The sequence below is a fragment of the Wasmannia auropunctata genome, unplaced genomic scaffold (genome assembly GCF_000956235.1).
Source record: "Wasmannia auropunctata unplaced genomic scaffold, wasmannia.A_1.0 LD335976.1, whole genome shotgun sequence".
In the NCBI taxonomy this organism is placed as follows: Eukaryota; Metazoa; Arthropoda; class Insecta; order Hymenoptera; family Formicidae; genus Wasmannia; species Wasmannia auropunctata.
Window position 1 is genome coordinate 815,572 of NW_012026914.1, and position 24,889 is coordinate 840,460.

General features: G+C 35.8%; 1 protein-coding gene and 2 long non-coding RNA genes across 5 annotated transcripts in view; 1 reads left to right on the plus strand and 2 right to left on the minus strand.

Annotated features, from left to right (window-relative positions):
- Nucleotides 1-1,581: 1,581 nt before the first annotated feature.
- On the minus strand, nt 1,582-9,694 carry LOC105454740 (homeobox protein Hox-A4). 2 transcript variants are annotated; one of them, XM_011697601.1, is made up of 3 exons: nt 9,506-9,694; nt 7,840-9,441; nt 1,582-2,655 (listed from the first exon to the last, which is right to left on the minus strand). In XM_011697601.1, the coding sequence occupies exons 2-3, from the start codon at nt 8,711-8,713 to the stop codon at nt 1,970-1,972; spliced, it is 1,560 nt and encodes a 519-aa protein (XP_011695903.1). In that variant the 5' UTR covers nt 8,714-9,441; nt 9,506-9,694; the 3' UTR covers nt 1,582-1,969. The 2 variants fall into 2 exon arrangements, with proteins under 2 accessions (XP_011695903.1, XP_011695902.1); XM_011697600.1 differs by having other exon boundaries at nt 7,840-9,694.
- A 531-nt stretch (nt 9,695-10,225) lies between these two features.
- Nucleotides 10,226-13,598, minus strand: LOC105454741. Its single transcript, XR_975037.1, has 3 exons — nt 13,331-13,598; nt 11,667-12,040; nt 10,226-11,440 (listed from the first exon to the last, which is right to left on the minus strand). It is a non-coding gene; the product is annotated as an uncharacterized LOC105454741 (long non-coding RNA).
- Nucleotides 13,599-18,160: 4,562 nt separating this feature from the next.
- LOC105454742 overlaps nt 18,161-24,889 on the plus strand; it is a 7,821-nt gene continuing 1,092 nt past the window's right edge. The window contains exons 1-4 of one of the 2 annotated variants that reach the window (XR_975039.1): nt 18,161-18,373; nt 18,991-19,224; nt 21,706-21,839; nt 22,506-22,655. This is a non-coding gene — a long non-coding RNA (uncharacterized LOC105454742). Of the gene's footprint in view, nt 18,374-18,990; nt 19,225-21,705; nt 21,840-22,505; nt 22,791-24,889 lie in introns of those variants that run through there. The other variant, XR_975038.1, reaches the window with a different exon arrangement.

Below are 24,889 nucleotides of genomic sequence, written 5' to 3' on the forward strand. Positions count from 1 at the left end.
TAGTACAATTTCCGATTTATTCACGGTGCAATTGCGTCCTAATTTATTATTGGTCATTCCTCGTTCGCTTTCGGTAAAAATATATACTATTCATTTCGAATTATTTACAATGTCCCGTTACGGAAGGATGTGTTCAAGTGGGTAGCTTTAATTAACTTGTATTATTTTTTTTAAGTGTTTAAAGAGATCTTTTAAAATATTTTGTTTCCGACAATTAAACTACTCCGGATAGATGATAGTTTTTCAGGAGTATGACAACATACATGAAAATTATATTTGTGGCATTACTAAAAATTTGTTGCTTTCTGTTATATTATTAATAATTATTCTGCAATCATATCATAATGATTTACTTAAAAATTCAATTTTCGTCTATAATGTAAAACGTTAGTACCAACAGATAATGCAATACACGAAATATGAACACTATTTCAATCGTTGTAATAAAACTCTCTTTACACTAATATATACATACATAAAATTGAATATATATACAATTCACATTTTACCAAGTATCTATTTTTTTTAGATATTGGTATTATGCATACAATAGGGAGATGACTAACAATATTTTGTATTATAAGTTTTGATAAGAAATTTAAGGAATATCCAGGTGTTTGAAGACATAAAGAAAGTATTAAAACGACGTTTATAACTTTTTTTTGCTATAATTCGTTAATTGCAATAAAAAAACGAATTATAATTTAAGGGATCCTGCTTTCATTTGATTTTACAGCTTAATATTTGCACACATATGTACTTTTATTTGCCAGATATAGAATTCTAATCTGTCAGATGTATCATGTACATTACGCATAACATATGCACAAATTTTTTATCATATTAAACAGTAGAAGCCATATATGTGTGTTATCACATAAAATATATATTTGGATATGGTGTAGATATTCGTGCATTAAGAGTTTGCCTAAGTTTGACAGCCGCGTAAATGTTTGGCAAATTAAAAATTCAAGAAATAAAGTAATAATGGTAATATTACATAACATTAAATTAAATGTAAAAATTTAGTTTTATAATTTCTAATAGTTATGATACATGAATATGTAGACACAATATTCCAAATATGTGAACACATTAAACTTTATGCAATAAAGACATATATCGTCTACTGTAGATATGTTATTATTTAATTTGCAAACTGAAACACGTAACATCAAGAATCTTGATCAAATTTTATCATCATTGATTGGAATTTACAATAATATAAAAAATTTGATAACAACCATAATGGAACAATTGCTAATAATGATAGCAGGATTTGTCATAGTACTATTATTGAAATGTTAATTTAATTTTATTCATTCAATAATCAATACTTGTAAATCCAGAAACAAATTCAGTCATGTATATATATAGCAGACAAAATATTATTATATATTATAGTAAAAATAAAATTTCTTGTTATTTTGATATAAGTACATTCATTATTAATCATGAATTATTAATAATAAATGATTTTTTATTGATGATCTGATAGTCTGACAGTATATTTTATTTTTTATCGAGACATTATTTTTGTTTACTACAGAATTATGTTCCTCTCTCTATCTTTTTTGTTTATTTATGATAAGTTTTTTCAGACTTGGTTTTCACGACTTTACAAATCAGGGAACATCTTTAATAATATAATAGATTTAAGAAATAGCTAAATAATTTTAGATCTAGCATTTTACAGTATTGTAGTTAATGAATTGCAGTTGTAGACATTTGCCATATTCACGCGTATACGTAAAAGAAAAATAATACTGCCGTTTGAAGACTGTGAGGTCTCAATTTACGTTTTGAGACTACTCTCCCTGTCCACGCTGCAATGAGAAAAACTCAAACTACGTTTATCTAATTTGCAATAAATATCCAGTCGAACAGTGGAATTATCCACGGAGAGCGGTCGCATTAAATGGTATTGAAAAAGGTATTATATTATTGAATATACCTCACGGAATGGATGTTACAGAGCCGTGAGTCCATAGTCGGATTTTATCGCCGATGGCGGCACAGGAGCTGATACTTGCGACAATCCGGGAGGGCTGGTAGCTGGAGCGAGAGGACTGATACTTCCGGAACTTATGTGTCCCAACGGTCCACCCGTCGGACCGTCCATCATTCCACCCACGTGATGATGACTCAGCTGTGCTTGGAGATGAGCCAGAGAATGAGGATGACCTTGAAAGCTCGGGTGAACCACGCCAACGGGATGAGGAATACTGGAGCTGACCCCATGAACTTCGCTCATATCATGACCGATGTTTGAGTCCAGACTGTTCTCCATACCACTGGAAGGCGAATTGTTGTTTTTCCTTTGGCTATTGTTGTTACCGGTCCCGGACTTCGTCCGCGTCGCCGAAGTCTTTGCCGGTTTAGCTGCTGTTGGCGGCGCCTGGCCGTTCGCATTCTTTCTGCGTACGTTTTTCGTGTTCGGTAGCTTATGGTCCTTCTTCCATTTCATACGGCGGTTTTGAAACCAAATTTTTATCTGTCGCTCCGACAGGACCAGAGTATGAGCGATCTCGATCCGTCGCCGTCTCGTCAGGTACCTATTGTAGTGAAATTCCTTTTCCAATTCAAGTATCTGATGCCTTGTGTACGCAGTTCGCTGTCGCTTTGGCTCCATTCCAGGTTGATATGAGCCGTTTGCTATAAGAAACAAAAATTTAAATATGTTAGTACTATGAGGCTATAAATAACGGCGAATCCGGCTCAATTCCGGAAATACTACTTTCTTCTTTATCTGACGAGAAATATGTGGCTACACAGGTTGTACTCTAGCATATGAATTTCACTTTAATAATAGATTCTTTGACTATTTTCAAGTCGATTCCTTCTTTGTCCATTTCTTCTTTCTTGCAGAAGTATGTTCTCTTTCATGAAAACGTTCTCTTTGAAAAATTTTATGTTTCATATTAGATATTAAATATTTCAACAATTAAATATTATATTAAAACTCTTTTAAAACAAATAAACTCGAATAAGAAGTAAATTCTATTTATGCTTAAAACTCTTTGATATTTTTTGCAAAAAAACTTTTAATCGCTCATAATACAAAATATTGGTATCTTAATATTTTGACTAAACTGACACCAAAAAATTTATGCTTAAAATCGAATTCATAACATGCTCTCAATGCTTTTTTTATTTTCTACATTGTATAAAATATAAAAGATACACAGATTCAGGTATCCAAATTACTTATATTCGTTAATTTTTTAAATATAATTTAAAGTGTTAAAACAGATTTCAATGTATTTATCATTTTGAATGTTTGCATTACAAGCGATTGACAATGAATATCTTTCCATGAATTAAACTTAAAAATTACAAACGTATAAATAATAAAACATTATTCTTAAGTTAATTTCTAATAGAGTTTACTTTAACATTTTAATTGTTCAATTTTATTTCTTTGGATTAACTTATTAATATAATATTTTATATTAATTTGACACATTCCGTGCATGGGTGACCTACACTAGATTACGGTCCTTCAGACCATTTGATGTAGTCATAAAAATAAACTTAATAAAATAAATTATAAAATAAATTCTGATATATTATACGTGAAAATAAATAGTTGTGATGTATGACATAATGGGTACATTAGGCCTTCTTCTTTATAACAATTTTTATAGTTTTTAATCATTACAAAATACATTTTAATTGACAAATAAACACAAGCAAAAATCCGTCGGTCACCGGCAATTTATGCGGCGTAGTGAACAAATCACTTAAAATTAACTCGGTACAGAACGTATTAATATCAGTTTTTAAAATTTTATAAAACATTTTTTATAAAATTGTATTTTACATATTATATAATTATTATATATCACATCATACAAATGTACATGCATATCAAGAAATAATAAAACTTCTATATTAATAGTTAATGCAATGCTTTTGTAAAACAGTGTTCTGCGTGTGGCATAAGAAATTGCATTGCAATTAATTTGTTATATAGAATTCATTCTTTTCATTTCTGAAATCAATTCTTAATTTTTTTTAATATTCCAATGTCTAACGTTTTTATTATTAATTTGACGAAGTACCACAAATAAATAAATCTTTGATCTCTTGAACAATCTTTTACTCAACATTATTCATTGTATCATTGGTATGTGTGTTAAAGATTTTAATGACATTTTCATTAAGCGTTTCACATGTGTCGTTCACCAAATCCTAGTAACAAATTCTGTGAAGAAAGGATTAATATGCTTGTTACAAAAATTCTTTTTTTCAAAGCGTTAAAATATAGTGTGAGATGCAAATAAATATGAAAAATGATTCGCTTAAGTGGGATCTGAAATAGCACCATGTGCTATTTCAACAGCAAAAGGAAAAGAATTCGTTGTACTTTGTATGATTATTATACTGCAATTATAAAATATTCTTTGCGTTGATGTCTAGAGAGATATTATACGCAAATAACATTTTTATAGCATATGACCATTCGTCACGTCATGGCCGTTTTGAATAGCATCAAAGTCGGCTGAAGTGACTTTTGTAATCTGATCAATCCATGAGATACGCTGGTTGAGTTGTGAAGGTAGAATACGCGTATGCAAATTCACGAGAATAAAAAGTGCCAAGCGTACACGCGCATTGGTCCCGCTGAGCATCATCTAAAGAAATGCAGAAACAATAGATTATCCTTTACAAACTAGTTTGAAGGTTAAATAATTTGATAATCTTGTTCGTTAGGTCCGTTAAGTTTTTTTAGAGAGCTATTTGAAACATGGAATTGATTTTGCAGTTGATTAGTATTCGGCGGAAATCTCTATAACATATTAAGGAACGCGCGCAAAGGTAAATATTAATAACCGCGAAATGTTCAAAGTGTACTCTGGAAAATAATCAGATACGATTAAAACGCTACGAACAACTGAACAAATAGATTGAAAAAAATATCCTGCTGTGGCACGTTGATGTTTAATATTTGTGAGTCACGCTAGTAGCAATCCGTGGTGGTCTGTTCAGTTCGATGGAGGAAACATGGGAACAGAGTTCAGTCTAGAATCCGTGCGGACATTCCATTCCGAGCTGACCGTCGGTCTCGCGGAGGCCCCTTTTAACTCCGACGTCCGGCGACCATACTTCGACAACCAAAGGGGAGAGATTGCAGTCTCTGACAGCCCGACGGACGAGCATACCAAAGTTCACAGATTTCAAATATTAAATCGCCCGATTCCTAGCATAACGGAAAATGTAACTTACAACATCGTATATATGTTTGACGGAACTTTTTAATATAACGATTACAGCTCTCTTTGCAAGTCAAACTTTTTCGATAGTATTGAAGAGTTTGAAGACTGCATTTTTCAATCTAGCTAGACTAGATATATGTCTTTTCTGTTCTATTCTTTATGTGATATTTAAAATATATTCTTTTGTTTGTATTCCTATATATATCTGTTAATAAAATGAGAATCAAATGAAGGGCAATGAACCAGGCACGTTGTTAGTGCAATAAAACATATATTATTAATAAATCTTATTAATAAATTATACAGATATAAATGTCCTCAAACGTTTCAGTTTACATTAAAACATCCTCAGTAAGAAAAATTAAAATTTCGGAAATACTGTCGCATAAGTAGTAATCAACTTACATAAAAATCAGATCTGTCTATTTCTATATACTCTTCATGGTCACGCTTTAATAGAAGTCGCACGCAAACATTCTTGGAGATGTAGTCTATCAGATTAATTCTCAAGAGTCTGTTAAATAAATTTGTTAAAATACTTTTGTAACTTTTATGTAATTATTGCATTCAGATATATATTATTAGCAAGTTATTTTCAAAATTTTTTGAGATATCCTCATTAAAAAAAGATGTTTATCTATTTCTTTTTATACTTTTGTTTTATATATTATAAGTTAGGGCATGTTAAATTTTGTGCAGAGTGTTGAATGTTTAAAAAATATTAAAAAAAAAATAAAACAACATTCAAACAATATCATGCACTTTTTTCCTTTTTATACATACAATAAATTAATTGAATAAAAAAGTTGTTATGTTTTTGTTTGTTCCGTTATATTGATTTTTAGTATTAATAAAAGAAATAACTTTTTCTGTTGCAGATTTTACTTGGAAGCATAAATTAGGCGGGTCTCGCAGTACGGTAAGGGATTTTATTTTCTATTGTATCATATTCTCAAAAGAAATACTTGCAAGCTGGAATGAGCAGCGTTTTTCGCGGTCAAACGGAATAGAAATTTTTGTGGCAGCAAAAGCCAGTCTAATTCCGAAGGGATATTACGTTGCAAAAACTGTCTTTAATAATTCTTCATATACCTGCGGAATAGGTTTCTAGCTTAGCATGATGTAAAATACGACAAACTTTGAAGAGAAACGAATGCGTTACAGATACACTGCTTAAAGAGGCATTGCTCTGTAATTTGTGAGACATTAATTAATATACCTGTGTGTTGCGGTTACGCTCAAAACGTCTTTCTATTTTTATGAAGATAGGAAGCACGCGTATATTAGTTCTGGAAGTAGTTGTCTGATTAATTATGAAAGAAGAACTACATTCGCGCTAATTGCCTTAATTACAACAACCAGGAGCGTTATACCATCACCGGCATCTGTTTCAAGTCTTGAACGCTTCCAACCTTGCACAATGATGAACGTCCTACCTACTTAAAACACGGTAGAATCTCTGTGTCAAATTTCGAAATTTATTTTTGCCCGCAACACTGAATTGTGTGCTGTGGACATCCCATTATTGTAGTATACGTTCGCTACTGTACAAAAGATGAAGATATATTAGGCGTAACCGAATTCATCTATAAAACGAGGTGCTGCTACAACGCAGGTGATCGCAAGGTGCTAGGATAAATTTCAGCCCATAACTCTTCGGAACGATTCTAAAGCTCTTCACCTTGTAAACACATAATGTAATGTATACCTTCTAAATATACAAATAAATACTTTCGCAGGTTTCTCGCATTCAGAAGAAAAGTTTTTAAAGTCAATTTTGTATCGGTTCCTTCAAATTTATGTCTCAAAATCAATGTTTATCGCTGTTTTATTTTAAACAGTATTGAGATTAGAATAAAGAGCAATAAAAATAAGAAATGATAAATATACTTAATCCGTTAATATACATAATAGATGATAAATACTTAATATATACGTTAATCAATTTAACTCGGTTTTGTTTAAATTTGTGATTTTCATATAAGGAGAAACAATAATTCTTAAGAGAAAATCAAAATGAATAAAAACATTAATTTATATTATCATAATTATAAATATATACTCTTTATATTTGAGATTATTTAGCGTATCATATAAGATACAGCAATATCTCCGAGCCGTCGGATATATTTCTGTGTAGCGGTTAATTACACTCTTCACAATATAAAGCAAAATAGAAATATTGATAACCTTTATTAATTGTTGTATCTTACTAACTGAATTATATATGCTTATATTTACCAAACAAATAATATAGTTCTAAAATTAAAAATAGATATAAAAATATTTCTCTAAAACTAAGATGAGGCAGGGATAAAGATGAAAAATATAACACTACGATATAAGTGATGAAAATAAAATAAATTTTAACATTACTATAATTCCAGCAAACATAAAGTTACATTTAACGTACATATTAGTTGTTATTTTCCATTCAACAATAACATAATTGTAACTATAATATAACACATGTGTTACATTATATATTACATATTGTTGAGTGGGAAATTACAACTAACATGTACGTTACATGAAATTTAGTGTTTGCTGGGATAAAATTACAGTAGAGTATTTTACTGATGAGAATAACAAAAATAACTGCAAATCCATATAAACTTACCGACGCCTGCAACATGAATTTTTTTCATCCACGGATAAATTGTACGATCTCTGTTTTCTTCATCTTCTTCTTCATCCTCCATCATTCCTGGTGAACCTTCCATCTGACCATCTTCTATATCATCCGCATCCGAGCTGTCTTCTACATGATGTTGTTGTTGTTGCGGCGGCGTTTGTTGTTGGCTGCTCTGTATATGTTGAGACTGCTGAGACAATGACTGTTGCGTTTGAAGATCAGGTGAATTGTCTCGATGCAATTGACCCGAACCGGCTGGACTGCAGGCATTATTCTCGTGCTGGTGATGCTGAAGGGCATCCGGTTGCTGCACATGATTCTGCATCATAGATGGTGACAGAGGCGTGGATGCGAGGATAGTCGACGTTGGTACTGATGGTTGTTGCTGCTGCTGTTGCTGCTGTTGACTTTGTATCGACGACGGACACGTGAGCGGTGGTTGTTGAGCTTCCGGCGGCATCGCTAAAGCACCCACCGCGTGATGATGAGAATGTAAACTGGCGTGATGAACCGCGTGCACTTGGTGATGAGGATGGTAATATCCGCCGTATCCTGCGTATCCTCCGTTTAATTGTACCGCTGAAGAAGCCCCGTAAGGAGTCGACGCCGCTTGGTGATGATGTTGATGGTAACCGTACTGCAGTTGAGATTGCGGATGGCTTAAATGATGACCACCGCTGCCACCCGAGAAAAAATCTGCTCCGGTCGAAGGTATATAATTACTTTGACTATATTCCTCGTTGGGAGGAAACTTTGGATCGACCAACGAGGAAGTCGTGGCTAGATGATGATTTCCAGCTTGCTGTTGATGCTGATGGTGATGATATCCACCGGCGGCGGATGGAAGGAAGGAATTCATGTTCCTAAGTACTTTCTTGTGAAAAACACACACGCGCGATAGTTCAAATAAATTTTAAACAACCACACTCTTCGGTTCTACTCTCTTATCTTGCTCTCTGCATCAATTCTTCGATCCAGCACACCATTTCGAGTTCATATAATATTCATTCTCACAAGCTCACACTGCACGGCACTGCGCTGTGGTCCATCGTCCACACCTCACCGTCTCTTGCGAAAAGGGGTGACGTTTTCTCGAAAGGAGGAAAAGAGAGAAAGAAAGAGAGGGAGAAAAGAGAAAAGAAATGGAAAGAGCGGGACCACAACGAGCACAGGACTCCCGGTGGACAGCTGCTTATTCTCTCCTCTCCTTCCGCCACTTTCGCGATCCTCCACGACCTCGTTCGCTCCTTCCCGCCCACCGGAGCCCAATTACCATACCACGTGACCACAAAACCGACCAATCGGAGCTGGTTCTAGTCCGCGACCATGATGGATAACCACGGCACGCATGCAACACGTGAGTGGCGCCGCGAGAACCACTGCGGCAGGTGCAGCAACTTCTTGCTTTGCTTCGCTATTTCACGATTGTCATCGGAGATTCCGTATAGCCACTTGTAGTTTATTAATTTCAACGCACGTTCCCAAATGTCTTGCTTCCTAATATGATACACCACACACTTGTGTTTTTCATAAACTTTCACTTCTTATTCACATCATCAGCTCGATGCAGGTATCAAGTTGACTTTTCTGCAAACAATTTTGATAAGTCAAGCGTTTCCATACGAATCATATTTTTTTTAAATAAACGAACATGTTATCTCCACACTGCACTTCTGTCACTGCTGCGTTTCGAATCGTAAATGACTTCTACTGTAAAATAAAGATTGAGTCAGAGAGAGGTTTCGTCGGAAAGCCCTATGAAAGTGAGCTCGTCCCGCGTCGGCAGAAACTCGTCTGGCAACTCTGGTTTGCTTCCAACTCCCTCCAGCTCCGTTCGCGCCGGTGGGTTTTGAGCTGATGCGGAGAGCCGCGTCCCCTCTTTCTCGTCATGCGTCTTCTCTAGAATCACCCCCACTCCGCGACGGCATGAGACCAACCCCTGCCACGGAAACAGTGGATCTTGTGCCCTTATGGGGCATACTCGAGGGTACCTATAATCGTGGAGTCACTCCTACATATTCCCTTAACCCGCCTCCATGCTTCTGAAATTCATCTTATAGCCAGAGTCAATGCCGAGAGAAACAGTAGCAATGAACGTTAATGTTGTTGATATCGATAATACTATTGCGAGAACAATCGTGCTACTAATTCAGAATTATTTGTCGTGACCAGCAGGTGTTACCATAACAGCTCGCCCATTACAGCTCTACTTGCCAATATTATATGAAAACTGAGCGTTAATTGATCCCTATTAAGACTCTTCTCTGTTTAAGTGGATATAATTTAATACCTGAATTTGTTATTAATGAAATGTATTTATCATTAATTGATACTCGTACAAACAAATTATAATGTATACTTTTCATATTTATGTCAAGTAAAAAATAGGTACATTTATCAATTTTATATTAATTATTACGAAACAGGGGTAATGAATAAAGGATAAAAAGACATGTATTTTACGCTATCGTTAAATCAACTATCTTTAATTTTATAATTAATTGACAACCAAGCTAAAGATGTTACGTAAGGCGAGATGGAATTGGCTAAATTAATAGTAATAGATCTGCCGTTCGATTACACTTTGCTCATATTAATGCACTGGTGTCTCGGCGTACTCGGTCAAGTACGTCTACTCGCGATCAGCTGCGTGGCATAGAGAATATAAAACGCCGAGTCATTACACAAAGAGCATACTCACTGTGTTTTGCCTTGGTACGACAATACAGCACGGTAAATTTAAGCTACATTGGCTGTGTGCTGTATAAACGATCTGCAGGAAATAACAGTATACTGTAGAACGGTATTACAGAACAAAAGCGACGCGAGGCTAAGATTCGTTTCATATGAATTAAATAGATTTTAATTTAAAATTCAAGCTTTTGAACGAAAAATGTTTCTTATCGTTTAATGCCCTTTAATTAATGTCGGATACGCGCTAAATAGAGAAAATAGAGATGATTTAGGATTGAACGTTTCAGAAAGGCTGAAAACGCATCGCCCGTTTTTACGAGATCTCTCTTTCCCTCTCGAGTTAGTTCTTCGTTTACTCGGATACGCCGCGGCTTATTTCTATTTTTCTTATGGCCACTTCATGTCGCTCCAAGCAGGAGAGCGGAGCTTTGAGTGGAATCTGGAAGAGTCCAGAGGGGTTGAAGGGGCCGCTGAATGACGTAGAGGAGGCTAGAGGGGGTTGTCTCCTCGTTTTGCGACACAACCTCCTCGTCTTTATCACCGACGACGCTCGGGGAACTGCTGTCCTTCTCTCTTTCCTCATCCACCGCCATCTTACGCCATCTCTACTTTCGTCGTCTTGCTCCTTTCCTCCGGTTCTGCCCCGAGTCTTCTGCTCTTGTCTTCCGGCGAAACACGATCAATCACTTTTCCCAGTCTGCCGGCATGACACCCCCTTTACACCCACGGCTATCCTCGAAGAGGGCCTGCTTCGTCAACGACGAGTCCTTTCGGCTACCGGACGAATGTGTGATCATCCAAGTGACGATTACCGTGAGATCACACACATGGATCTGTCATATCACTTCATGAATTTTGTTGTCCTTACAGAGGATTGTCGATGTTTCGACATCTAAAACGAGTTGTGTTTCCGCAAAGTTGTATTAACGCCTTAGCGGTCAAATTTGGTTAATATTAATGAGTTTTTAAACAATATATTGATAACTGAAAAAATATATCTGTTTATTAAAGTTTATTCAATCGATTTGTTACATTTAAATATTTCGAGGAGTCGGAATAAATATTAAAATAGCAATGCGCTCTTTAAATAATTGAACTTAAACTATAACATGTGTTACCTCTCTATAAAAGTCCGCTTGGCAAGAATTCTTCGCGGATTCAAGATTTAAAGAGTTCAACGGACTTGCATCGTGATAATGATAAATGAGGACGAAACAGTTTACGATTTAATATCAATCTTGGCCAAGGCTGGTGCTTATTATTGCCCATTAGTAAAGTTTTAATAACGCAATACGGTGCTCGGACGGGGGTGGAACCGTTGCGATTTATCATTTTCATCGCTTTATTAACGGCGTTTCAGTTATATTCAACTTGTTGATCGCTTATGAAAGAGGAGCATCGTCTCTGATATTGAAGCTGTGCGAATTTGCGTTTCCGGGATTATTTTTAGTGAGGTCCCAACTGATTAATCATCTCGACCAAAGGCAGAAAACTGCAGACGAGATATTTTGAAGGAAATTAATATAATTTTAAAAAGTTTATAAAAATGCAATGTGTATTGAAGTTTTTCGTCTTTATAGTTATAACAAATAGTTTATGGAAAGTAGGGTACATGAATATGCATTGTTGAATAGCTATTGCTTTACTTCGCAAAGTTGTGGAATAAATCAGTTTTCAAGGAAATCATAATCTAATCTTTGTTACATCCTTCGGGGAATATCGATCGATGATTCGTTCCAAATTCAAACTGTATTCAAAATATTTGCGAATCAATATAATTCTACGATGATCGATAGATCTATCGGGAAAAATCATGCGAGATGCATCTCACGCATTGCATTTCAGATTTCGAAATTTAGAAAAAATGTGAATGTATTTCTCGTATTCGTTCTAACTCAAGGTGTTGGCAGCGGATCTGTCCAAGGTGAGAAACATGAGTCTCTGGAGATTCGATTTCGCTGCTGAGTCACGATCTCGAGCTTGCCGACATGAAAAGGGGTCCATGCTCCCTTGGGGACATCCAGTATACATCTGATGCCTTAGATGCCTTCCGAACGTTCTTTGAGACTATTTCTTTTTTTTTTTTGCGTACGCTCGATTAGACGACATAAAAATATGTGCAAATATTTTGCAACTTTCTTTAATACAAAGAGAAAGATTATAAGTAAAATGTTAATTATTTTATCGAAAAGTGATAAATAATGATAGTATAATTTTGGCTGTTGAAATATGAATGTTATAATCTATTTGTCTTAGAAAATATAATAACAAAATTTTTGAATGATTAATTTACGAACCGCATCGAAAAAACAATTTTATTGAAAGAAAAAAAATGTTCCCATCAAAAATGTAAAAAGCACCGCGCGAGGCGACAATAGCTTGACGAGCGGCATTGACGCAAAGTCACGTTGATGGCAATGAACATGACATCTTTCATCAGGCAACTGGACGAATACCCCCAAGTTCGATGTGTGAAGCAGCGTGTGAGTGAAAGTGTCAGCTGTAAGTCATTTCTTGGCCAACAGTAGCCCCACTTACAGGATAGGAGAAGATGAAGAGTCACTAGAAGCGCGATAATTATCGGCTGGGCATTGCAGTAAAGATGTTAACGCGACCTTCGATCCGTAACCTCGGACAATTACCACCTGACATCGCCGCTTGAAAGCAATTTGCATATACAACGCACTTTTCCAGCTTCCTTGAAAAGGTAGTGGAAAATAAAAAAGTGCCTGTAGCCATTTATGTCGACGACGCGTGAAGAGGCGCAAAAGTGGCTCGTTACCTTTGCAATTCGAAGCGTCGTTAGCGCCAATCCCTCTTGACAATCTTGACACTCTTCCTCAAACAAATCCGGGGTCAACTATCGCGAGGACATACGAGGAATGCGTGGTTTGCACAAACAGGTAAAAGCATCGAAAATTGTGTGCTTAAATTTTTAAAAACAATGCTTATACTTGCAATATTTGTAAACTTGCTGAGCAAAGCAAAGCAAATTTTGTTGATAAGATTGATTTACATACATGCCTGTGCGAGCGCGCGCGTGTGTGTAATTATACTTCTTCTGTTTTTAAATTTTACGTTGACCTAAAAATCCAGAGTATAAGTGAGTTCTTAAATGTGTCATACACAATATTACGAACGGTGACGGATGTATGTCTTACGTTGGTATTGCTAGCTGTTTTTATTTGCGGCAGCAGCAGCAGCATTGCTGAAGAGGCGGTATTTATGGGAACATTTACACGTTCTGCAGGATGCTGTTGATTACTGCCTGAAGGAAAGAAGGAGGTAAGGAGGTTAAGGTCGTTTACCACCCATGACCTCGGCAATTACCATTCGACACCCTCCGTCTTCCGTTTCAAAAGCAGTTTGCATACACTAAAAATGTTTCGGCATTGTTCGAAAAGAATAGGTCGGGTTTTTCGTTCGACAGATGATGACCCAAAATTTGTCTCCCTACTAATTGTTTCCAAACTGTCTATCAGTGATTGACTTTGACAAGTGACCTGCTTTGACTGATCCTGAATAAAGGTCGGAAAGGCTATTGATTCCAAAAACCTTGCAGGCAACGAAATATAAAGAAAATTCCTATAGTAAAAAAATGAAGAATGCGAAAAGTTTTAAAACATTTTTAATTTTTAAATTATAATAATTTTATAAAAATTTTGCATAAAAACATTTATTATTAATCGAGTTAAATTATAAATTTAAAATTAAATCGTATAACATAAATAATTAAATAATGTAAACATTTTCAAAACTTTTAATAAACTTAAATTTAAGCTTTCAATTTTATTTGATTAATATATTACTGTATTCTATTTTTGTTAATAACCGAGAACTGGAGAGAACAATTAACCTTTTTATTTAAAATATTTCTTTTCTTATATTGTAAAATTATTGAAGTCTTGTAGAAAAATAATAAATCAAATCTTTGTATTATAATCGAACAAAAAAAACAAAAAAATATATATAAACAATTATTTATAATCGTATAGTGTACATATATATATATCAATCGAATATTGAAAGAAGTTAAATTAAATTAAAACTTTGATTTTTATTTCTCATTAAAAAAAGTCAAGATGTATTTGCACAAAACACAATGCAGCCTTTTTATTTATTCTTCAGCAAGTTTAATTTCAGAGCTAATATTCATTGCAAACTCTTTTTAAACACACGCGTTTGTGGATCTCGCTTTTCTGAAAACCAAGAAACAGCACTCTGGAAAAGTGTTGTTGCAGAAGGTAAGTGCAAAGGGATGTCCCGAAGGCACGAAGGTTCCGAGAACGGGAGACGAAGAAAGAGCACACGGCAGCGCGAGGTTAAGATTAATGGTTTTGTATTGTCGGCATTTTTTCAAGCGTTTTAGAAACACTTTTGAGACGAGGAGAGCGCCTCATTTTTCAAAAATTCCGGTGCGCGTATGGGCCCCGCAGAAAATCGCAATCGATTCGCCTCACCCTAATGGTTTCGAATTAAACCATGATTCTCTCGCACAGGTAAGTCACACACGTAATCTGCACATAGTCATGCGTTAGATCATTTAAAAATAAGTATTGATAATCGTGACGTCAGTTTTCTGCACGTAGACGACGCACAATGTGCGCGGACTTACATAATTCGTGATGTAGCATATAATACTTTTAATCTTCGCCAGATATTTTATCGTACGAAAAAAAATCGGCTTGTTTGAAATTCCATGCTTTGTGTCCGTACGAAAAAGGCTTACATAGTTTAGAAATCAGGGATTATCCTTCTAAACAAGTTTGGATAATCGGGTTTGAAAGGATAATCCCGCAAGGGACCGTCTGTGTCAGCAGTGCACCAAAAACTCGCAAATTGTGCTATTTAGTAGTAATTTAAAGATTTATGACAAATCACGAAAGCTAGGCAAAATAGGATAGAATAACCGATCAGCGTGAAAAGTAGGCAAGAAACACAACAAAAGCGGAATAGGATGAAGTTGGCGCCTTGGGACCTTCGATCTTTCTTACGAGAGGCGAAGATAGGAGTTACAGCAGCTGATGAGCCGTAACCGATGGACGCACAATAACCCTCCGTAAGCAGTACCGCTATCTTTCATTCCCCTTTTGATACTCCTATCGACCTTTATCTTACCTCAACTTCGCTTCTCAACTGCATAAGAAAAATCTCAACAACCCAATTGTGCGCTTCGCAATCTTACCATTCCTGATGTAATGTGTCAATCGTCATACCTACATTCTTATATATATATTCGATCAATGAACCTCGATATTCAGCGAGTTCATTGCGATGCGCATTATTTTTATAATCAAATTCTTTGCCGTATTCATATTATCGCACATCTTATATTTATTATTATCATATAGCACATCCAAAGACTATCGCTAATTCGAACAAAGATATTAGAAAATAAGTTGTTATTATTTTAATAGCAAAGCATGAAATTATTTAATTAAAAATTTTTAAATTTAATTTATAAAATAGATAATGGTTTGAAAAAAGAAATAAAAGATAGCATTTTGTTTGGCAAATATTGTTTTAATCTTAACTGCTTTTAATCAAAATTTATCTTAAAGTGTCATTTTAAAATATTTGATATATTATATATCTCTCTAATAAATGCTCTGTAAATTTGCACTCTGCATAAGCAGATGCATTCGATATTGTTTTAATAATAAAACAATATCGAATGCATTTATATATTTATATATTTCATAATCCATTTGGAAAGAAATATTCGGTTTTAAAATACTGGGCTGGAAAAAAGGTAAAGGCATGTGTTTTATATTTTTGTGCAAATCATCGTTTTGAATGATTTCTTTCTAACAATAAGATGACATTTCTTTTTAATGGTTTGCCTTTCTTTAGCTTTCAAAATCAATCCGTCAAAAATTTTTGCATTTTTAGAAAGATTCTTAAACATTCTTCTTTGTAAAAAAGATAAAAAAGAAATTTTTCGCACAGTAATAAATCAACTAGGTATTTAATGTTTTGACTACAAAGAAGGCCGAATTCTTTGATTCGGATTTCATATACAGTGGTATGCTCGTAGGTATTCCTTGCACAAAATAACTGGTTTGTTTTATCTTATTATAGTTTCGTAACAATATGATTTAAATGCTAATTCCTTTTTTTCGTTTGATTCTTCTGAAGAAAAAGTTTCGAATTTTGAAAACAGTGTGTGGTCTTTACTGTTATTTACACGTCTATATATTGTATTAAGTATGTATTTGCACGTCTCTTTTATTGACAAAAGATCTTTGAAATTGGTTTTTTTGAAATATATTATTAATGATCAATACAGAGGACACGTTAGAAATACAAATTTAGAAAACATGTATTTTTTACACGTGCCTATTAAAAAAAAAAACAATCTTTTAAATATTTAAAAACTGTGTTGTTAATCTAATGAATTTACTTTGTAATATTTCATCAATATTATTTTTATTGTGTAATGTAACAAATTTACTTTATGGTGTAATACAAATGATGTTTGGAAATTATAGAAAAAATTATTAAACTATATTATTTTCTAAATAAATGTCTCTAAACAAATAAAAGATGAATACATAATGCAAGAAAGCGCATGAAAACTGTTTAAGTAATTCGAAAGTTTAATTTGTTGAAGTGAATAATTACATTCTATTCACTTTACTTTATTCAGAGAAAACTTTAATATTTTCCCTGAAAGTTTGATGAGTCTATCGAATGCTATGTTGGCCCCCACTTTTCTGCCCTTTTTCGGCGTTCTTTAATCATTCAAAGTGAATCAATCACCTATCTAGAGGCTTGCAATCGCGCCAGTCACTCTCCAGCCACCGTCACCCAGAAAACTTTGGTGTCCCTCATACCCAAGTTCACTCGCAGACCCGACACCAAATGACGTTATCAAAAGCGAACATTTTCCATCGTTTTTTTTTCTTTTTCTCATCCTTCAGACTATAATGATAAAAAAAATGCGCGCAAGGTATATAAAATATGTATAAGAAAATATTTTTTCTTATTATTTGTATCTCGTAATGATATTTTTCTTTATTAAAGCAAAAATTTCGATCCTTGCTTGAAATCATTCATAATTGACAATAATTTGCATTTAGACCCAATTAATTTTTAAACTTGCTGTTTGCACATTATATTGAAGCTAGGATAATATTGGACATTTATATCTTGCCTAATTTTTTGTTAGACTATTTTGATTCTTGTCAAAAAAGAATACCTTAAGATCACGATAGCATACATCAAAAACATGAAAAATTTCTCCAAAATTGCACAAGTAATATTAATAGCATTTTAAAAATATAAGAGACGGAATTAAATCAAGTTTTATATACAGTATTTAATTTACATTTAATGTAAGTAAAATGTATGAGAATAGCTTATATAGAATATCGGAGATCGGAAATAATCATATTTCAGGCAATATCCATGTATATGTATATAAGAGCATTCGCATAAATGTGCATTCTACTAAAGGGCTACGTGAATAAGGGAATTGTGCACCCCTTTTTTGCATGAATAAGAGAGAGAGAAGGGGTCATACGCTTTCGTCTTCTTCGACATTTCAGCCCCATAGATCCCATGTTCACAAGGTTTCGCTTTCTCTCTCTCAGTCGATCCCGCTGGTGAGAACCAATCAGCGATCCCTCAAAACCCTCTTGCACCCTACAGCCCGCAGCCACGCCTGCCAATATAGGGTAGGTACCCTCGTCAGATCGACCCTTATCCTTTTTACCCGCCTTCCTTCTTTTCTCTGCTCTCGCTGGACCCAACTCATTTCGCAAAATGGATTCCGCCTGGTTGTTTTCAATGATGGACCACCATGTTTCTAACGTAATATAACGTAAGATGAGATTTATAATGCAATAATCAGTTTATATTATTTAATTTCATTAACTAAATTAAATTAAATTATTTAGAATAAATAGAATGTCTATTTTATCGAATAAAATTAGTTACCGACTTATAAACATGTGTGTGACTTGTGAGTGTAATCGCTTTAATTTCTATTACTAGAAATCTTTGTATACTGATAAAACATACATGTACATGGAAACTTTGATTTTGTATAAAATAACATTGTTGCGCATAAGTACCGTGTTTATTTTCCTATTTAATATGATATTTAATTCTTTATACAAACTTTATAAAAATATGCAATACTAATTTATATAATAAAATTTTTAATATGTTTGTGATATAAAAATTAATTAACTGTTTCTCATAAATATTATTCGCAAATGCAATAGCAAAGAACGCTAATGCTACCAGTGTAATTATTAACAAAATTCTAAAACATTCTATTTTCGAGCTGTCTACGCTTGAAATTCTTGATAATAAATTTACTAAATTCTCGCATTCAAAAATAAATATAGTTTGATAATAACATAAGTTATTTCGTATGCATATTTATTATTCACTCCCGGAGAGTACAAAGTTAGGTCTCGAACCACCACGTAGATAAACGGACGTGACGATAACCGGTGACCATTTCGATGTCTACCGAACAGCCGATGAAGAAGGCAGATGAAACGTACGAGTTATAATAATCCGTGATAGCAACGGTGGCGATGTCGAGGAGCGGAGGAGCGGCTGTGCTGTCACAAAGGCATGCGCCACCCACCTCGACCTGGACGCTCACATCGTTAATCAACTGCAGCGGGACCCCGTAACTTTCGAGGTACCGATCCACAGGTATGGCTTCACCTCCGTTCTTCCTCCGATCTCGATATCTCCACCCAAATGCGGTGTCAGATAGCGAAATATGATTCAGGGTTAAAGCGTATTTTATTTCTAATTAAACTTCACTTGTTCGCGAACGATAGATCAAATTGCTCCTGCAAATTTTAATCCTTACCCGGGAATAAACTCTACCGCAACACTGTAAAATAGCTTTCGTTCTTGATATACAGATATGTGATGATAGCGGTGTAACAGATATTACGATGGCATCCACGATAAACGTGGCGTACGTGAAACGCCGCATAGGATTAAAGGATTTACAATCTATTATTACGGAGAAAGCTTTCGTAGAAAGCGTAGAAAGAAATGGCCCCAGTTGGCGTACAGTGCTTTTAAGGGGCTAAGAAAAGTACGAAATACGAGGGTTTTCCTTTTCTATGGTGGCACCCTTCTATGATATTCCCGTATAGCGGTCCCTCTTCTTCTGCGAAGGGGTGTGCAGTGGGATCGAGCGGGATGGAGGCAGATTAGGGGACTGGGATGAGGGGTAGAAGCGAGCCAACCCCACCGCCGCTTAGCCAGCAACCCTCTTTCTTTCCCCCAGAAAGCTTCGAGGTTGGCTCAAGGAACGCGACGTAACAGGAACGAACTGGGAGTGAAAGGGGAAAGGGGAGCAGAATGCACAGAGATGAAAGAGGAATAGAGAGAGAGAATATAAGAGGAGTAAGGGGGAGAAAAGGGGCGGCAGGGGAGAGGAAGGGAGGGAGAGGGAGAGGCAGAGAGAGAGAGAGAGAGAGAGAGAGCCATGCCGACGCTGCTGCTAGTCAAACCAAAACTCGGCATGATTAATGATCGGTGAGAGGCAGAGCGCTGCTTCAAACAACAAACTTTTCCCAAGGAACGCTGGAGAATACAAGAAAAAATATATAAGAAAGAGGGAACTCTCTTTCTTCGCATCCACCCTTCAGACCGGCTAATACCCTCCTAGACCTCCGTCTCGCTCTCGTCTTCCCGTTTTCTCGCTTCCTTTCTGCAATCGCATCCTTTGCTCTTCTTCTTCTCCCCCCCCTCTCTCTCGCTCTCTCTCTCTTACTTTGCTCTCCGTAGCTCTGACAGCCTTTCATTTCTTTCCTCTTTTCTTTATTTCTTTCCTTTCCATCTAGATCTCTGTCCTTGTCTCCTCCATTTCTCGTCCTCGTCTCTTCTGCTGGCAACTCTCGAGAAATGGTCACCAGCGGCTCCACGTCTCCTTCCTTCTATTCGTATCTCCGCTATTACGCGGCTCTGTGCGAATAGTCGAGATAATACCGGGTGATCTGGCTACCGTAGAATCACGTAGAGCCGTATAACGCGCTTGCTACACACATGCTGGTTTCAGTACGGGCACAAAGGAATAATATCGAGGAAATTTTTTCGCTGAGGTCATCGCAAATTTTCTTTTATTTTCCAACGTACAAAGGGCAAATTCTAATATCGACATTACTATTCCACATTTTTGTACACGGAATAATATGGTAGTTGGAAGTTGCGAACATTCTTGTACAAGATTGCGTCAAACTTGCAACACTTCATATCAACCGCCACGATATGATGTTTAAACGAATCGTGTCGTATATAAGACTTGCCACACGATTAGAAATGGAATTCATTATTCGATTGGGCATAATGGTAGGTAGGTATTAATAACACTAGTTATATTCGAGCTCCGCGGTGAAAAGTCCAAATGCCGCGCAGCGAAACTGGACAGTCAAAGCTGGCAATGTGCGTGGATAGCCATTCAACCGTGGTTCAGGGCAACCTGGACTGTTGCATGACCAGCGGTCTGCCCGAGTCTAGACTTGGGCGCGAATATGCTTGGTCATTGGCGGCTGGACGAGGGAGTTCAGTGCCTAACAGTAACTTTCTCTCTCTTTCGTCTGTATCGACGTAACAGTACCTCCTTCTCATTTCTTCCTCTCCTCTTCCGTATTTACGTGCCTAGTATCACGTGCGTATAACCGTCACGGCGACGGAATAATAGCACTTATTAGCCCGCTACTATTTGCTGCTGATTCACTTGATGAGCGGCATCCTCAGTCGACACGTCTTATTGTGATACCAATCATTTGCCTTTCCGCGGCGGCTAAGATGCAAAGGAAAGCATCAACGATAATTCTTTTTTTTTACTTCTTCTCGGTTACTCCCTCGCGATTTACGTTTATAAACAAATAGCGGAGAGTGGCAGAGATAAATACGCGTATGTTTGTATCTTTGGGTGGTCCAGTTTTTTTTTGCTTCGATCCGTAAATAAAATCTTACGTTTATTTACGTACTTAATGTTAATGAAGAAAGTATGTTTAAAAGGAAAATAAAAAAGAAAAAGAAAAACAGAAACATTGGAACTTACTGAAATTATTAAACTGATCAATAGCTAGTAAGAGATAGTAACAATTTAACAATATATAACTTGGCTATTTACACACTATTCATTTGATGATGTTCATTCTTGCACAGTACCGATAGCGATGTCGATTTAAGCGAAGTAAGAAGCTCCTTATTCCACTACTTATAGCTGATTCTCCGCGTGGAGATGCAGAGAAGAAGCCGACTATAAAGCGCGCGCTGCACGATGACTAAGGGCAGGCAGCGTAAGTCACTCACAAATTGAATTAAACGCAACTCTAAAATCGTGACACGGCGCAAACAATCAGTGTCTATTCATTGTCGGTAGTCGGGAAAGCCAAATCACTGTCTCGCGCGAAAATTGAGAACTACAATTTATGCAATTTACCCCATGCTTAACAACTCATCGTCTCGAACATTTCGATATATATCTTTTGTTTATTAATTAGTAAGCGTTATATGAAGCAGCTAATCATCAATACAATCTTTTTACTATGTTTTATTATGTATACTTTTTAATATTTTGCTAAGCAGCACAAATATAACAGATAAAAGTACGTTGTTTAGAAAAAGATATAATATTATATTTAATTTGAGTTAAAAACTGTACTAAATTTTTAAAGGTAAAATATAGTCATACCGTTTGTGAAAGAATTAATATAGATTAAAAAATAGCTCCAAATACTTTAATTACAAAATTTTAGTTTATAAATATTTTTTTAATATCTCACACTATCTCTTTCTCTCCTTAATTCACGTATGTGATACAACTATATATACATGCTCTCACGCATGCACAATGCGGATTGTTTCTTTGCCGAACCGGATGTTCCGGTATTGGTAACAGCGCATATTGCGCCGAACTCTTTATTTTCGATCGATGATGTATTAGACAACGTATAATGTTTTAGTACACCTACAATGCTTCGCAGACGGGGCGATCCATCGTCAATGAACATCGGGATTACACGGTTAAATGAGATTCTAGCGGCGGAATCAAAGAGGCAGCAGGTGGTCAGGGCCACAGCCATCTTTCCCCGCGGGATATGCTTTACCGTCTGGTCTGTATTCTTCAAGTTACTACGTTCTTCCGCCATATTGCTAAAGAATCATTCTGTGGATTGAAAAATAAACCATTTTGTTAAAAAATTAGGTAAAAAATATAACTTTTGCAATAAAAACAAGCTTTCAAAAAATATATATGTATATAAAGAGATAAAAAAACTTTGTTAAAAAACTGTCATTTAAAGAAATTACTTTTTGAAATTACATATATCTTGCTTTAAAGTGAAAAAAGTCTGCCTATATGCATGGTACATAAGGGTAATAAAAATATTAAATGTAAAAAGAATTTTGAAATAAAAAATATATTACATGGAGAATTGTATAAATAATCTCCAAAATAATAAATTCACGAGAAACTTTGAGCAGCGAGTAAGCTGGTATATCGCTTAATGAAATCTGAAATACAATTTGACAGATGATATATGCAGAAAATATAACCGAGGGATTCGATTAACTAGTTACGTTAAGAGATAATTAATAAAAACCGGGGACGCCACTGTGCGTCGAATACATATGCAAAAGAAAAATCCTCAGTATAAATTGGAAGTTTATCACAGCGCCAGACAAATTAATAGATGAAGTACGTGCATAAACCGATTATGAAGAAAGTGCATCCGTGCCTGAAGAAAAAGGACATTGCAGGACAGACCAAGTAGACAGCCTCTTCCAAGGGGCGAGCGAGTCATCATTAATATTATACTGCAGCGGCGCTCATCGCGGGCGTCAGATCTATGCCGACCTCTTTCTGTCCGCGTCCGATACAAGATGCACGATTGGACCGAAGGCCAGAGGCATCAAAGGCTGCCTTCCTCTTCATCGTACGTCTACCAGACTAGACCTACGCCACGGCGCGCCTTATCGACCACAGATTCGTTATACCTTCTAGATCACAATTTTGAATTGATGGACGTGCCAACCTCACAATTTTGTAATATCAGGTTCAAATAACTGCCACTCAAACGTACCATTCGTGATTTCACGATGCAGGGCTATCTCGAATTTATTATTGATTGTGTCGTCAATAATTCCCTCCTGTGGAACGAGGGAATCTCATAAACCCTATATTAATCTGACAGCTTCGACGAGAGTCATGAACAAGATTATAATAAAATCGGCGATATGGAATATTTAATATGGAACAGTCGGGATACAATTGGATCGTTTGACCGTTGATAATTTTGCGCATGAATATTAAATAGAATGACGGTTAATACGAAATGTATCGAACGTGCCTATGCATACCTAATATCTTTTTTCATTTCCTGAGACGATGCAACGAATGTTTGAAGCGCCGTCAAAGACCCCCCTCGTGATTGAAGAGATCTCATCAGTCATAGAGACGTGAATCCGCCCGGGCGAATACCCCCCGTTTGCATTGTTTGTGCAAAGGACTCGTTTAGTTTAACCCCTTTCATATTTCTCCGTTTTGATTCCGTTAAAACCCAACTTGAAGATACTTAAGTACATCTGACATCCACTATGTCCACGTCATCCTCTCGATGTCAAGCTTTCCGTGAGTTGCGGGATTAACATTAACTTAGTGTATTAAAAAGAAAAGTGTGTTGAGTAAAACAATGCAGTTACTACAAGAAATATGAATATTCCTGATCGTATCAAAGAGAAAACGCATTCGATCTATTGCTAATACAAGTTAAAGGTTCTTATTTTTATACACCGCACAATCCCGGCAGCTAATGAATGCCTCGTGTCAAGCTGGAATGTTAATCGGCTAGAATTCATCAATCATTACACGAAGAAAATATGGAACGATGTAATTTACGAAAACTAATCAGATAACCGCGCGTTAGAAGCCGAAGAAGGATAGATATAATTCATAATTGACATAATTAGCATATTGCAAAAAGCGACGAAGATATTGTTTCCTCCGTCGTTTTCTTATTCTTATTCGTGTAATCGATAGGTCTGCCTTCCACCAGCTGATGAAATTGGTAATTACTCCCGACGATATACATCTGACGTTTTGAGCGAACGCGAAAACGGTTCCTGCACTCGCGTTATCTTAATCAGCATATCGCCCGAAACCGATTATCTCGTCGTCGTAAATTGAATATTACGTATGCGCGGAGAACAGAGAGTGCACATGCTTTCTCGTACAAAATAAAAACTAATCGTTCCCTTACATGAGATAAGAACAAATGAGATAAGAACAAATCAACATAAAATATATTTTCACTTTCCCGACCGATTGACCCTTCTCCCCCCTCTCCCC

Excerpts from the sequence above, each read along its gene's own strand:
- LOC105454740 (XM_011697601.1), bottom strand. The coding sequence starts at position 8,713 with ATGAATTCCTTCCTTCCATCCGCCGCCGGTGGATATCATCACCATCAG. Across the intron at positions 2,656-7,839 it reads AATTCATGTTGCAGGCGTCG|CAAACGGCTCATATCAACCT; the intron begins GTAAGTTTATAT and ends TGTTTCTTATAG.